At 42.1% G+C, this 15,628-nt stretch overlaps 1 protein-coding gene across 1 annotated transcript in view; it reads left to right on the forward strand.

The window, feature by feature from the left end:
• The window catches only part of LOC135492408 (mucin-4-like), a 66,076-nt gene continuing 50,448 nt past the window's right edge, over nucleotides 1-15,628 (forward strand). Inside the window, exon 1 of the mRNA XM_064778882.1 lies at nucleotides 1-236. Coding sequence (XP_064634952.1) covers nucleotides 191-236 — 46 coding nt within the window. The 5' untranslated portion in view covers nucleotides 1-190. The remainder of the gene's footprint in view (nucleotides 237-15,628) is intronic.

A 15,628-nucleotide genomic window follows, 5' to 3' on the forward strand; every position in this document is an offset into this window, starting at 1 on the left:
TTGGCTCCGAATGATCGTAAAAACTTAAATCAGGAAAGAGAAGTTTCTTGTCAGAAAAGAAGAACTTATCATGACAATTTCTTGGAGTTTGCTACAAAATGCATTCTTTGCATTGGATGTGTTCAAAGTGATTTAAACAATTTGGAATACTTTATTCGTTTTAGAATTGGATTGTCATATCGTGTTAAAAATGTCGTGGATATTAATTTTTTTTCTCGTGCTTCTGGCCAGCTTGGGTAAGTGGTCTTATAAAATCATTACATTGCTATTACAGAGTTTGATGGGCGTTAATTTGTACAGATTTAAAAAAGCCTATGACGAAGTATACTCTCGACTTCTCTTTCAGATTGGCATGTTAGGTCATAGGCATCCATTTTAGGTCTGTGCAAGCTCTAATATCATACTATAAAGTACAGCTGCATGAAACATTTAGGAGGGTGAATTTCAAAATATTCAATTGAGTTATGAACGATCCGCAAAGGGTGCTAACAATGATTGAGAAGAAGATGATTTCTTACGATGCCATCTATTTTCTGCCTGTTTGTGAGTATATTTACCATGTGTGCTGCAAAAACCAGGCCGCAGACATTAATTTATTCCTTTCATCTAAGTTCATCTCATTTATCTTCAAAGTAATTCAAGTTTCGCCGCGAGAGAAAACAAGATGAAAGTGTTCCCGCAAGATTCGAGATAACCCTTTGGTATCTAAAGATTGGGATAGTAATTGCTGTTATATTTGATGCGTTTCGTTACGCAATGACTGACAAGATCAGGACCCGGTTTCTCAGTCGACGTAAACACGAACGCCAGCGTTATCTCAAGTAAGCATTATCACCTGCAGTATATATCACTTACAATTATAGTAGCGTTTGACCTTAGCATCAACATTACTGCTAACGCGGATTGAGAAACTGGGCCCAAAACTAAATCGCAACAGAGCGAAATAAAATGAACATTATGTGTGTGAATGAAGATTTAGAACTCATGACATCATGGGGTCAAGGCCGCGACGTAAATCCTGCCTCCTCTTTGAAATCTCAGTCTCCCTTCAGACTAAACAACATCATTGCTACAACTTTGAATCACCTTTTAAAGATCGGAGTGCCAACGTCTCAAAGTTAACTCGCTTTTTTACTTTTGTCGAGATTGAGTTTAGTCAGTTCAGGTAAGGATTAAAATCTCTAGTGAAATAAAGAAAAATCGACTTTAAGAAAGGTACTGTCAATATTGAACAATACAACTAAAGTTCTTGCAGTTTAACTGTTTAAAAGTGGGGATTAGCAAACACAAGAGGATATACTCCCGGCGCAGTCCATTGCGCCATCCTAATTGGATCTCCTAAGGGTGAGGGACGAGACCGGTCCACTGCCTCTGGAGTGTAATCGAAAGAGGTTTGATACTGTAAACAGCAAAATATTCTCTGGCGTTTTATTTTTCGCAAATAATATCGAATCGCGAAATTAAAAGCCGCGAAAATGTATTGTTTGATCGAAAATTTAGTGGCTCGCGAAAAGAACACGTACATCCCCGACAATGGGATATGTTCACCATGCCTTTCACATTAGTGTGTCACAGCTGAGAAAAGTAAGTCTCTGTTAATACTTTTTGAGCAGTGACATTACGTTTTTTGTTAAAATGATACAGGCTTATCCCAATACGCGGTCTATTGTCTCTAAACAAAGCCCGCTCGCACCTAGGCCTAAATTCCCATTGTTTTTCTGTCTGATCAAATGGTTATCGGGGCAAATCTGGATGACATCGACCAGCACGAAACAGCTTTCCTGGGAGTCGACAAGTATCAACCGGCAAGGGCAAGTGAACGTAATGGAATTTTACTGCTACATGGCACGGTAAAGTTATCAGCTGATGGTCAGACTAATGACTAACTAGTAAGTGTATATCTGACCATCTGATAACGGTCGGTTCTTTCCAATTGTTACACACATAGAGCAAATATGATTATAGTTCACGATATCTCTGCCATAATAGCTAAAGGGCTCTTTGTGACTTTGAAGTTTGGAGTGATCAATTCATTGAAACTAGATCACCATGTTGAAATATCATTAAAAGTGTCAGGTTATATGCTTAAATACGTTTCGGATGAGAGAGAGCAGATTTAAAAACATTACGGAATAAGCTCCCAGGGAACTGAAGCCCGGTCTCTCCCGTATAATCTGCTGGAGACGGGTCGTCAAGCCTTTGATATTTAGTCTTTTCTACGTTTAATGGTGGATGATCCTGCACGTGATATTATAAGCTGGGTGTGCAGTATACAAAGCCCAAAATGCATCATGGGAGCCGCTGAAATGTCACATATGTCAAATGGTAGCTTGTGATAGGTTCGGTCTTGCTTGGTCCACCAGCCCTGGTTTAGGTCATTGGCAGCGGAAGTGTGGTCAGGAGCCATCTCCACACAGATAAAATACGAGCTATCATCTCTGTACCGTCCATTGCACGCGCAATACACAGTAATGTACCCAGTAAAAAGTTCCCGGACAAAAATGCGGTAAATGTGCAATTCAAAAGTTTCGAAACTGCTGTAGCTCTGTTCAATATTACCAAGGTGAATACCTATTCTGTTATGAACACATTAAAACTGTTTTCCAACGACATCGGTTGCAATTACAGAATTGTACACTGCTAACTGTGGAGAGACATACTCCACGTTTTTGTGAAACGATATTTTTTGTAGTCGTAGGAATAAGCAAGAGTCTTACCTCACATGTATACCACAGCGTCTAACGTTGCCTTAGGAACCCTCTCCTGACTATTTTCATCTCCTTTATTAAAGCGCACCAAACGTATGACATTTTTTCACTCTCATGTCTCTCAAAGCGATGTATTTTGATATCTGATACACCTGTCATATGGTCTACTCTGTATAACTAGACATAACCTTGCAGGGCGAAAGAAAATGTCATCATAGATTTAAAGCTGGCGACCCTGCACATGTAATGTACATGAGCATATTTTCAGATATTTCGTACAACTGTGGATGAGAGGACAACAATAACAATGAATTAGAAGTAGGTTAGAATTTAACAACAACAGCAACATCAGCAGCAGCAAACAACAGCAGAAACCAAAACGAACGACGACGACCACGACAGCAACAACGATATCGACGACAACAAATGGTTGCAATGCACCAAATTAACGTAACTTCGTCTACTAAATACGACAGAGCCTGGCATGATTAGTATTAGTCGTACCAAAGATTCACACCAAGTAAAGCCAATTTTATTCGAACTTCTTCTGATCAACAGACACTATTCGTGGCATTTCTTTATTCGCCGCGGATTATCGTAAGAAACTTATAACAGAGCACGATTTTGTGCAAGCTATCGTTAATTTAAGTAAACCATCATATGCGTCTTATTGTAAAAATCATGAATGTCCTTAACAGATGTTATTCTTATGATGGAACACAATGGTACCACATAAAGATAATACCATCATAAGGCGCACTATTGGTAATGTTGTGTCGCTTTGTGATGAAATGCACGCCAGCCATTATTGTCCAAACCTCTGCTTTTGCGATTCGACGCGATTTCGCAAAAATTTCACAACGCATGCGATTTTTGCGTTGTTTGCATGGAATGCGGTGTGAAATGACAAAGTACTGCCACATGCATTGTCGCAATCGTATTCAATTGAGAGCTAACATAAACCTTCCCTTGGGGAGTTTACAAGGCTTATGGTTTCCTAGGTAAAAAGAGTCTCGGTACCCATGCACAGAAAATAAGTTAAGCTATATGTTGCTGTTGATTCAAACGATAATGATAATAAGTACAGTAGACATTAAACAATATTTAAACACTTTTTTGGTGAAAACCTTTAACAATCTTTACTAAATATGCTCTAATTGGTTATTATGATTGACTCAATTGTTCCCAATTTAAAACATCCTCAGGCCAGTAACAGTGTACTTGTTGTAGGAGGGTTGATCGACAACTTTAGTTTGCGTATCAGCTGAGCCGAAGTGGCCTTTGACCACCATTTTCATCGTCTTTTTGCCAGTCTGGCAGGGTCCCCGAGCGGTGAGTTGCCAACAACGAGTATAGCGAAAGGCCTTCAATCATACTCCGGGGCAGTGATAGAAGTATGGTAAGGTGGTCCATGTGTCTGCTTTGGATAATGCCCTTGAATAGGAGTGGTGACATCTGTCGTTTTCAAAAGCTAACATAATCTCGCCAACCCACAGCAATGTTTGTCAATGCCCATAGCCTCCCTTTAAAACAGTTACCTGAATTCCCTTTCTTTAAGACGAGATACGGTTTCGAGTGATAAAAAGCTTGTTTAATTAACCATGCAGCTCTCCTTCTCAGTAAGTGATACCCGAGGGCCTTGAATCCGAGTTTAAGAGACAGGATACGTTGAGTAAGCCGGAGATGGGATCATTTAAAGTACCCTTTCCGTCTGCTATTTTTCTGCGGAGGAAGTCACCTGTCAAAAACACTAGGTGTGAATGGCGTACGTGTGTTCAATTTTCTATTACAAAGAATCACGTTTTAACCCGTGATATCGAAGTAGAAAATACCCCCCTGGAAAAAGTGATTTAAAGGGACAACTTGGGTGTGGGATTTAGATGACCAGGAGGCTATTGTGCCTATTCGCCTCCATGAACCTCCTCATGTAGCGACATACTAAATGCTGATCACTAATAATAATTTCGTATGTGTTGTGAGATGGTTTTGGACATGTCTTGCAAATTTTAGATAGGCCAACAGTTACATTCAGTCTTGGTGAGTTCTCCACTTCACTCTGAAATCAGCGTGTGCTTCAGTTTGTAAAGTTCGGGTTCAGGGGTTTTCTTCAAGATAAGAACATTATTCCTAGCATAACATTAGGCCTAAACCAAACCGTTTTTGTAGTTTCGCAGCTGTTTTTCTGTCCCCATATTACCAAGTATGGATTAAAACCCACTACTTGATATTACGTGAGAATAACGCACGTGTTGAGTTTGTTATATCCTCAGATGAGTAATCATCGAATTGAAAATCATTGGCGAATGCCGGAAGCGTTGAATCAATCCAAAGCACCTTTACTTTGGAGGAGTGTATAGATTTTGTTTCGTCTTTTTCTATCAGGGCTTGGTTGTTCAAAACACGTTTCGTCACTATAACGTTAGCGTTACCTTAACTTCTCCTTCTCCTTCAGTTGAGCCCTAAGATTCAACACCAAGTTAAGCTAACGCCGGCGTTGTAGTGATAAGACTTTTTCTTGGCAACCGGACGAAGAAACGTAGTGGTAAAGGATAGTCTAATGGACCGCTCTGGCGCGTGAAGTGAATTTGCACTGGACTTGATATCAAGACAGACCTTCGTCGTTTGCAGTTCGGCGTTCATATGAAACCTGCCTAATAACGGACACTGTACCGGTGTAATGTTTTTGAGTGTTTCTGTTTTTGAGTGTTTCCCCTCATTGTTTGGGAACGCTCAAAAATAGATTGACAAGTTTTTCTGTGTATCCCCCCGTTTGAAAAGTCGTGGTCTCTCTAGCTGCCTATTGTTTGGAAACACTGACACATGGGAAACAACCACAGATGTTACACCGTTACAAAGTATGGATTAAAATCTCTAGCATCTATGCTTGTCAGTACTTATATCAGATTCACCCCGGCTGTCCCTTGCTCCAGGTCCTGTGCCTAATTGCCCCACACACTTTATGTCCAGTGTTGCCAGCCCCAGATAACCTTTAGCTGTTCAAGCAATGAGGAGCTCAGTTCTTTTGTTTGAAATTTCATATATAAACCAATAATTAAGGTTTGTGGGCGATTGGGAGTCGGTTAAAAGATCTTTGATGGTGTGAAATTTAAATCGATGGTGAGACAATACTCTTACTGGTTGTGTGCATCGGCTTGTCTGAGTAATAGTGACAGGAGAGGTCGTCACTCTCGCCAGTGTGTCACAAGCGTACCCTACTGTGACGAACGACTATCCCATTGTTCGACATACAATGTAGTTATAGGGGGTCGAACAATGGGATAGGCGTTTACGTTGGCGTTTCGGCGGCCAAACGGCCCTGATGACCCTTTGATAGACTGTAGAACAATGTGATTAGGCCAAGGTGTGAGCGGGCTTTGTTTAAAGACAATAGACATTCAACTGCGAGGTAAAGGGCCGAAAACTTAATGTAATCTCCTCTGGGGGACTATATGATTGATCAGAAATTCTTCGTATTGGCTTATCGGTTGATTAGTCTCTTGAACTTGCCCTGACTGCAGGTGACCAGAATTGGCGCTTTCGTGACCGCAGGTGAAAGCGAATACCATCGTAATCGTCCTTTATGATCGGGGAAGTTTGCACTCGGCGCCTCATCCCACCAGCTGGACCAAGACTGATTTCCTTCTTTCGCACCAGGTGCGGGCCTTCCTTTCAGAGTCGTCTCCAAATATCCGCTCAGAAAAGTGATAATTTCCGACAATCGAGTTTTGCCTGGAAAGACATTTAGCGAAACAAAACGATTTGATGGATTCTCATGAGAGATTATCTTTATATCGATTTCATAATGACGCCGGGTGGATGATTGCCTTTTCGATGATCTCAGGTCACGGTATCCATATGCTCAAGGTTAAATGCAATTTCTTTGCACAAAAGATAATGAATAAAATATTCAAAGGAAGACTCTTGGCAGGAGCAGTGTTCAAGGATATGTGATCTTAGCATCCAAGCTGGCGATCTACCATCTACGTACAGAGCACTGCCGACCCTGAAAACACCTTACAGATAGCCTGACGAGAAGCTGCTCGATGAGATGTGGAGCTTGAGACCACACTCCAGCTCATGTGCTTCAGAGCTGTTCCGAAATGACGAATAGAGAGGATTACTTGCCAAAGGACATCGACCTGACCACAAAGCTCTGGGGCCCTGTGGCTTCAGACCTGTTCCCAAATGAAGAATAGAAAGGAATACTGGCCAAAGGACACCTTGACCACAAAGCTCTGGGGCTCTGGGGCTTCAGACCTGTTCCCAAATGAAGAATAGAAAGGAATACTGGCCAAAGGACACCTTGACCACAAAGCTCTGGGGCTCTGTGGCTTCAGACCTGTTCCCAAATGAAGAATAGAAAGGAATACTGCCCAAAGGACACATTGACCACAAAGCTCTGGGGCTCTGTGGCTTCAGACCTGTTCCCAAATGAAATATAGAAAGGAATACTGGCCAAAGGACACCGCGCTGACCACAAAGCTCTGGGGCTCTGTGGCTTCAGACCTGTTCCCAAGTGAAGAATAGAGAGGAATACTGGCCAAAAGACACCGCGCTGACCACAAAGCTCTGGGGCTCTGTGGCTTCAGACCTGTTTTCAAATGAAGAATAGAGAGGAATAATGGCCAAAGGACACCGCCCTGATCACAAAGCTCTGGGCCTCTGTGGTGGAACTCTCTAGGACAGCCGACTCTCATACCGAAAACGGACTGACTGTCAAGCGTGCGTCTCATAAATTCCGAGAGCAGAAGAAGAAGAAGAAAAAGATGACGAAAGTTAATGAATATATGACAAAGGTTTTTGTGATTCTGCTGAAAAACCTCTGCAGGCTGCATATTTGTGTTGGCCGGAAAAGGTTTTTCAAAACCTCAAAATCCTGTGTGGCTCGCTTTATAAAGTTCCTTCCTCTTAAAGTAGCCTCGTACGAATATGCTAACCATGCTGAGGTGATCAGTGGCCTAATCATGTGGTAGATTTGAATCATTATCATTTGGTTCCTTCCATCGGTCATTAATTAAAACAGCTATTAGCACTTTTGATTATCAAGGTACAGTTACTATGCCAGTAGTGACTGAGGACATATCTCGTATAAGCCCCGTAGCACTCGAACCAAATGACACTGGTGTTATATTAGCCATGTATTAGCCCAAGGAGTTAGCCAGCACGGTATGGATTGGCTATGACTGTTGTAAATAGCCATGTTAATACTGAACCCTGAAGCGTTAATTTGACTATGCGTGACTTATTGAATATCGAGTCTATATTTCAACATGTATCTCATGTTGCTTTGGGCGAGGAGGGATTTAGAGGAGTGGGTAGATTATTACACCTCAGTCTGTGCTCTTTTGAGAATTGCTCAATGACGTCATACTGCTGTTTCTCGCCTCTGTGCAGCGCATCGCCAATTCATCGATCCGCACAGATTTATCGCTGCACGGAGGGCTCAATCGGGATTGGAATCGGAATACTAGTTTCGCGTGATAATTGGGTTAGATTGAAGTTTTATCATCTTATGTGCTATTTGATAATGGAAACTCCAACTGTAAGTCTAATCTAACGACTCTGTTAAATCAAATGACGTTTTTAACAACCCAGGCCTTTCCTCTCTCCCAAAGGTCTCTGTTGGTGATATTGTCTCCCCAGCTGCACGTCCTCATCAATCTCAGATTCCATCACGAAAGACCAATCACACGCAATCATCTGTTTCTGTCTGATGGCTCCCTAGTCGACATCAGCATTTAGATTGGTTAATAATAACACGGATCTAATAGTCCTTATAATGATAATTTTGAGACATGCAAGCGCTCAATGAACTGGTTCCAGTCGCTTAAAGCGCTTTACATTATTGGCATAAGCTATAACCGTTGCATGTACGCTGATGATTGAAGCTGCACTCGCTATTATTACGAGTCCAAGCTGCAGCTATACAACTGGTGTAGGCATTTCAGTCCCCATGGAGGCTGTTTCGTGGGGTCAATGTATCAAGATTTGCCTTGAGATTCCCTTTGATAAGACAGCAGAACGTTGAGAATTTAGGCCCAGGTGCGAGCTGGCTTTGTATCGGGCAACGTTGGGAATTTAGGCCTATGTGCGAGCGGGCTTTGTATCGGGCAACGTTGGGAATTTAGGCCTATGCGCGAGCGGGCTTTGTATCGGGCAACGTTGGGAATTCAGGCCGAGGTGCGAACGGGCTTTGTTCAAAGACAATAGACCGTGCATTGGGCTCGGCCTGGATTTTCATAACTGCAAGGTTTGGGTAAAACAACGTAATGTTCCACATGTTTCCCATGATAAATGCGTGACTATGGTGACTCTTGTTGAATCTCAGATTTCATCACGGAAAGATAAATTACGTGTAATCTTCTGACGGTAGTTGTGAGGTTTGTCTAATGTCTCCCGCGAGAATATCCGCGTTATGTCTTTAATTGGATTCTTTCATCCGGTGACAGGTTAGTGTTGGAAACATGCTCCTTGGGAGAGCGTGATCTGTATGATGAATTAGTTATGGAGTCGATTTGCTGCTCGTTTATTGCCATTTTGTTTGTTGTCACCTGTTTTCGTAGCAGACGTTACGAGTTTTATCACGAGATATTCCTTAAACTTTTCATTTTATCTAGTTTGTGCGATATGTCCCCACAAGGCGGGATGAGTCTTTTACGTTCCACTACGGTTAGGCGCCCGCCAAATGGGTATATTGGCCTAGGACTCCGTCTTTGAGCAGAGGTATTGTCCACGAAAGCTACCAATGATTCTCGCCTCGTAGCCTTTTTTGTTTGCTCTAACAAGAACACATCAGGTTCTAATAGGATACAAAAACCCGTTCTCTATAGCCATAGCCATTTCGCTGAGAAAAGATATCGGTAAATATCGAATCAAGAAGCTAATATTCAGCACTTAGAGGTTCCATTAAAAATATCAAATTGTGAGACAGTGCATTTGTTTAAAAAAATGGTAATGTAGCAGAATCAGATAACTGTAGTGAAGAGTCTTTATTATGCCAGGGTGGGGCGAATTATTGTCTTTTATAGTATAATGGCACATTAAATTTAAATATCGGGTTAATAAAGGATCTTTTGAACGAATTGGTCAAACTCGAAATCAATCAACTAATCAATTATTTTATAATTTAAAAAAGCGTTCACCTATCATTTATATTTTTATTGGACTTTGAAATGATAGCGACTATATTAATCAACACCCAGTAGTGAAAGCTACCTGAAATGACTTTGATACAAATAGAGCGCGAAGTGGGCGATATGTGGTCTTTACTATGCTATTTTTAACGATAAATAGGTAAATGTTTGTGATGAATAATTATCAAGGATATATGAAACTAATTTTATTGATTCGGAATAATAATGGCCATAATATGTACTTTGATAAATTGTAGTGGATTTCCATGGAAACTGTATATGAATAATTTGGTTCCTTTACGAACACGTTTGCCATCAGTGCAAATGCTATGAAATCACATTTCTTACCCCTAACATTTCATTAGAAGGGTACAATAGGGTAAATCATCCACCAGGATTTCTATGGCTTGCATTACGTTTATTGTTCTTGTTGACTTTAGCCAAAGATCCCAAGATTTTCACGTTAAGATTAACAACTCCGTTAAAGCAGTCTTTAAAATAAATGTATTGGAAATACTTTGAACGCCCAGCCCTGCTGATCAAATTGATTACAAAGCCAATCTTGGGCATCAGATCACATAATACGTTGTAAAACATCTTCAAATGCATTGAACTTCAGTCAGTACTGTCAGCAGTTAAATAACAAACATGGCCCACACGGTTATTCAGCATCAGGAAAGACATGCAAAAAACCCAGGATCCAATCAGTCGGCAAATCATTATTTGAGTAACCGAAACAATCTCTCATCAAGTGTTCTGTCTCGCGTAATAAGATCTGACGCAATGTTTGATTTAGTTAACAAAGCTTTGCAAACACTGAAAAAATGTCTTTTGCAAGCAAGTTCCATCGTGGGGGGTAAATATGCCACCCAGCGACACGTGTGCACAAGGTCATGTTAAGACAATATCACCCATATTAAGTCACAGACGTGTAATGTTTGGTCGCGGACAAAAGATATATTTCTTCCATCTTGGGTCTAATTGAATATTTTCGTAGGGGACTTCAGCGCAACCGTTCAAGTGAAATATGGCTTCCAGCTGAACTGTAACCTCTCCAAACAGGATCTCTTCTAGGAAGTACATTACAAAGACCACAATGGAAGATTTACGTCAGTTATTTTGCCCTAACATTTAACACTTAAAAGAAGTCAGTTCGAGCCCAATACACGGTCTATTGTATTTGAACAAAGCCCGCTCGTACCTAGGCCTGAATTCCTATTGTCTTACTATCTTATCAAAGAGTCATCAGGGCAAAGTTTGGTAACGCCGACCCCCCACGAAACAGGCTTTCCTTAAGTCCGCATGTTCAGACAATGATAACTGCATCGTCTTCTTTTTCTTCACCGTTCTCAAGATTGAGATTGGTTGTCTGCCAAGGCTGAGGAAGCCAGTCCTCCCACCGATCCCAAACTGCTTCATCCGATCCATATTTATCTAAATGTTACCACGCAATTGCTGTGAATGCGCACAGAACGTTAAAATGCCATTTCAATAACCAATAACTACAATCTGTTTACTTTATGAGTAGCGTTTTCATCATAGGATTTATTTCATTCATAAAGTATTCTTATTCAGATAAGACGCTTGATGCAGCAACAAGAGTAGCGCCGGCAGAGTTATATCCCTGGGGTAGACGGGCGCAGGATTTTCAATTAAGCGGTTCTCAGTCTTGTAAAGATTTGCTCGGGAAGACAAACATGTTTCATTTCCTGTAGCAGCAGATCAGCTCGTTATCGATGAGGACTATCAATACTATAATCGAATATTAAAGTATTCGAGATCTTTTCCCGCAATCTAAGCGCATCGTTCTTGAACTATAATAAAGATACTGTCTTTAATTTAAGGCAGAGACCCTACTTGGCTGATTTTGACAATGTTTGCTTTTCTCAAATCAAATTTTAGGACCCAACACTATTTCCAGGTTATAGATTTGCTAATCAAGAAAATAATTTAGTTTTTCCATTGGAGCGTATTGACGCTTTTTGAAATCTGGACATGTAACAGAGGAAAAACATCAAGGTCCAACCGGGGATTGAACCCGGGACATCTCGCTTATAAAGCCATCACTCTACCGACTGAGCTAAAGGGAATCTAGCCTGAGCTAGTAGGAATGATGCCACCACTACAGACACTTGCCTTTTTTCTCGATAGATTATCTTTTTCGATGAAGTTTTGCACATTTGAAGAGATGAGATACGGTGTCACAGTATGTTGTGTTAAGTCGCCCGGAGTTCTTACCGCGAAAGCTTCGAGCGACGACTTACAAGCCAACGGATTTTTCCAGCAAGCAATATGCGGCGTGTCTTTTGCGGTAATCATGGTATTCAGGATAATAGATGGCTACATGATTGTCATTGCGTCTAGACGCACAATCCAGTCATATACAATGTTTACACTAACCTAAGAAGCTCGTCTCGCAATCTGGCGTCTAACTTCGCGCAACCAACAAAGAACATTTGCCAATATTTTGGCTTCAAAGACCGGGATCTAATGTCAAAGGGCAATGTCTCCATCGTGGTGACATTATTGATGTCTAAACGCAATCGCTACATTACGTTATATCCTAAACTCAATCTCTTGTTGCTAATTACCAGGCAGGCAAGGCTCCTTGAAGTAGGAGTTGTCGCTACTTCCAGCTATCGTTTGGGACTTAGCCTATGCCGTTCTATACCAGCCTCCAGTTTCCTGGCGTCGTAGAAAGCAGCAGCGACCCCCGACGATAGCCAGATTACCGGCGTACATTACGTTTATCCCCCTTTGCCTATCGACCTCCATGAAAGCTGTTTCATGGGGTCGACGTTATCAAGATTTACACTGATAACCCGTTGATAAGACAGTAGAACAATGGGAATTTTAGGCTCAGCTGCGAGCGGGCTTTGTTTAAAGACAATAGACTGTGTATTGGGCTCGGCCTGGATTCTTTTGAATGCGAGGTAAGCGGCAAAATATCGTAATGTAGCCTGATTGAGACAACGACTGGTAAACAGACGGGGGTATTGCACCTGTTACCACGGCTTTTATCAATGACCTAGCCGCTTCCTTTCAACTTGTGTAAGGATGCCTGACGGAATATAATCGTCGTTCTGAAAGTCGTTAGATCTCTACCGACATCGCATGACCTGACATGCATGATTAGGCTGGTCAGATACTATCATGATTGATAAACAATATTCAGTCCTACACGAAAAATCGTGATTGTTTGAGTCACGTTTTTCCGTGATTCACGTTCACCCATCATACCAGCAACATTTTCGTTTCATCCTTCGGTTCTATTTGTGTCCGATCCGAAGTCGAGGTTCCATAATGAGCAATGACGTCGGCGGAATCCCCAGCCAGAACAATAAACAACAGTGGCCACGTGAGGTGTGTGAAATTGCCCACACAAGTGACTAAAGTCGCTGTTTACATGCCCATTTTGACCCTCATGAAAAGTGAATCAAGTATTTTTCAACTCCCAACAACAATTTTGGCGGAAGGCAACTACACCTATGTATGTAGCTGCGTAAATGTCAGTTGTGCGGATGTTTTTGTTTTCATGCGGAAGTTTTCTGAAACCATCACAATCATGTTTTTATGTGATATAAGCAATCAGGATAAAGCGTGACCAAGGAACAATCACGTTTTTTCGTGTTGGCCCCGACTGACGCGTTTGGACGATGCGCAGCATATGTTGCTGGTTGGAATTTCTTAACTTGATGTAATGGCCAGCTACGCCAAGAAATGGTTTACATGCATAACTGGCGCATACACGTAAAGTGCCTATCGTGTAGTGCCCTGTCACTTTATGTCTCCTGTCACTTTCATCCTCAGTCCGCTAAGTAATCATATCTAGAGATCTCATTAAGAGAGAGGATCACGCCAATATTCGCTCCCATATCATACAGATCGCAGCAACACGACCCGCTCACTTCCGGTGGTGACTAATTCGCAAATGATTGGACGCTTGGGCGCCCTTGGATTGCCGCGACCAAGCAGTGAATCATGTGATCATTGCCAGTGTTAGACCGGTTGCCCCTCGGGCCTGCTGAAATATGTCCGACTGCCATTATTATCACAACGGCAACAACAACACATCACCTACCTCACGATTTGATATTTACATCGTATTTGTTGGAGAGTAACAGAAAACCGAGAGAAATCGATGTTGTTACTCTCCCCTATACTCTCTCAACCGTAAAGCTGATAGTAGATGTATTGTCGACATTACACTTTACAAGTTGCCTCTCGGGCAAATGGAATTTCATACTCCAAAAAGCAGTTTGATGTCTGTTGTCAGATTGACGGAGGAGTTACGGCCAAAGTGTAAGCTCTGGTTGCGTGCTCAGTGCAATAGGTGGCACCTTGTCAATGTTTAGACAACTGGCCCATGCATGTGCATGCCGACACTTTTTTTGCAAGATGGCGTCGTTATACACCTTTCCAGAAATGGGGCGCTGAGTGTCCGAAATGGTGATGTCATAAGGGGAAACTGGGCCTTATGGTGGCGGGACAAAGGAGATAGTCATGGTTGACCAACACACTTGAATGCCTTTGATGACGGACAAGGGGGAAAAAGTTAGTTCCAATGCAAGCCACCAATTTCGGGAAGCATGTATACAGTGTTTTCACGGTCAGCCATGCTGGAGTGCATGCTTTCTTTTGTCTGACCCTCCAGAACGGCAGATGATGACGTCACTTAAAACCACTCTCTACAAAGACAGGGGTATATTTCCGGAATATCTGACTTTAATGGGGGTATCCGTGTGTCAGAGGGCGCTAGAATAAGTGCAGCTCTTTATTGCAAACACACGCAACTCTCTGATAAAAACTTTTGAGTGCAAGTTTGCACGGAAACTCCTCGGCTGCGGGTGACGTTCTCAACACCAACGTTGTGCTTGGGACCATTACCCTCTAACCGTCTGAGCTAGGGGGGATTTCTTGTGAACTGCTGCCAGCAAATATCTCTTATATGAATGGTGATTATGCTTTATTTTTGAGAGATGAACCAGAAATTTTCTCAAGTACATGTAATAGAAGAAGATACCAAGACAAAGGTGAACATTGCTAAGAGAAAACTCAGACTCCGCATACATAATCACGCACATTAAAGAAAAAATGGCTTTCTTCCTGCAGTTGCCCACTGGAAGCCGAATGTTTGCACATTCTATAGGCGTATAAAACGACAGGCATTTCAAGCAGCCCAGTGGCCTTGAGGATAAGAGTGTTGGCAAATAAAACCAGAGGTCTCGAGTTCGAGTCCCGATGAGAGGACCTTTTTATTTTTTTCCTTCCAGAATTCTCTGCGAAGGTTCGCATCGTCCCACGGCTTGCTGGTTTGTGAAATCAAGCGCATCGAAGCATTGGAGGTCTATCATGTTTCAGGCCGTATTCAGAAGGGTCTTTCGGTCGTTTGAATTTCTTGCTATTGCCGCATGGGGTGCTCTGGTTTTGTGCATGCCGTTCAGCTTTAATGCCAGGCGCTTGGCGAGAAGTCAGTTTGCACCCTACAGTTAACTCGCTGGCGGCTGACCAACCGGTCGCATCGGAAAGAGGTTTAATACCAGCCGGCCTCAAATCTTCGACCTTCCGTTCACGAGGCAGACGCCTTTTAACCACTTGGCCATCGGGATCGATCTATGTATCTTGTTGATGGCAAGAAAGAAATTCCCCAGGTTGCATCTGTAGCAGGTGCAATAAAGGCGGTCAGATCTTGTCAAAATATTAGGTCCGTGTGCGGATTTGATCCCGAAGCAGAACAGTTAGTTCGAGGCTCTAAGCCTTTGCTGACTTTCTATGCGAAAGAAACAA

Source organism: Lineus longissimus, chromosome 8 (assembly GCF_910592395.1).
Source record: "Lineus longissimus chromosome 8, tnLinLong1.2, whole genome shotgun sequence".
Taxonomy (NCBI): domain Eukaryota; kingdom Metazoa; phylum Nemertea; class Pilidiophora; order Heteronemertea; family Lineidae; genus Lineus; species Lineus longissimus.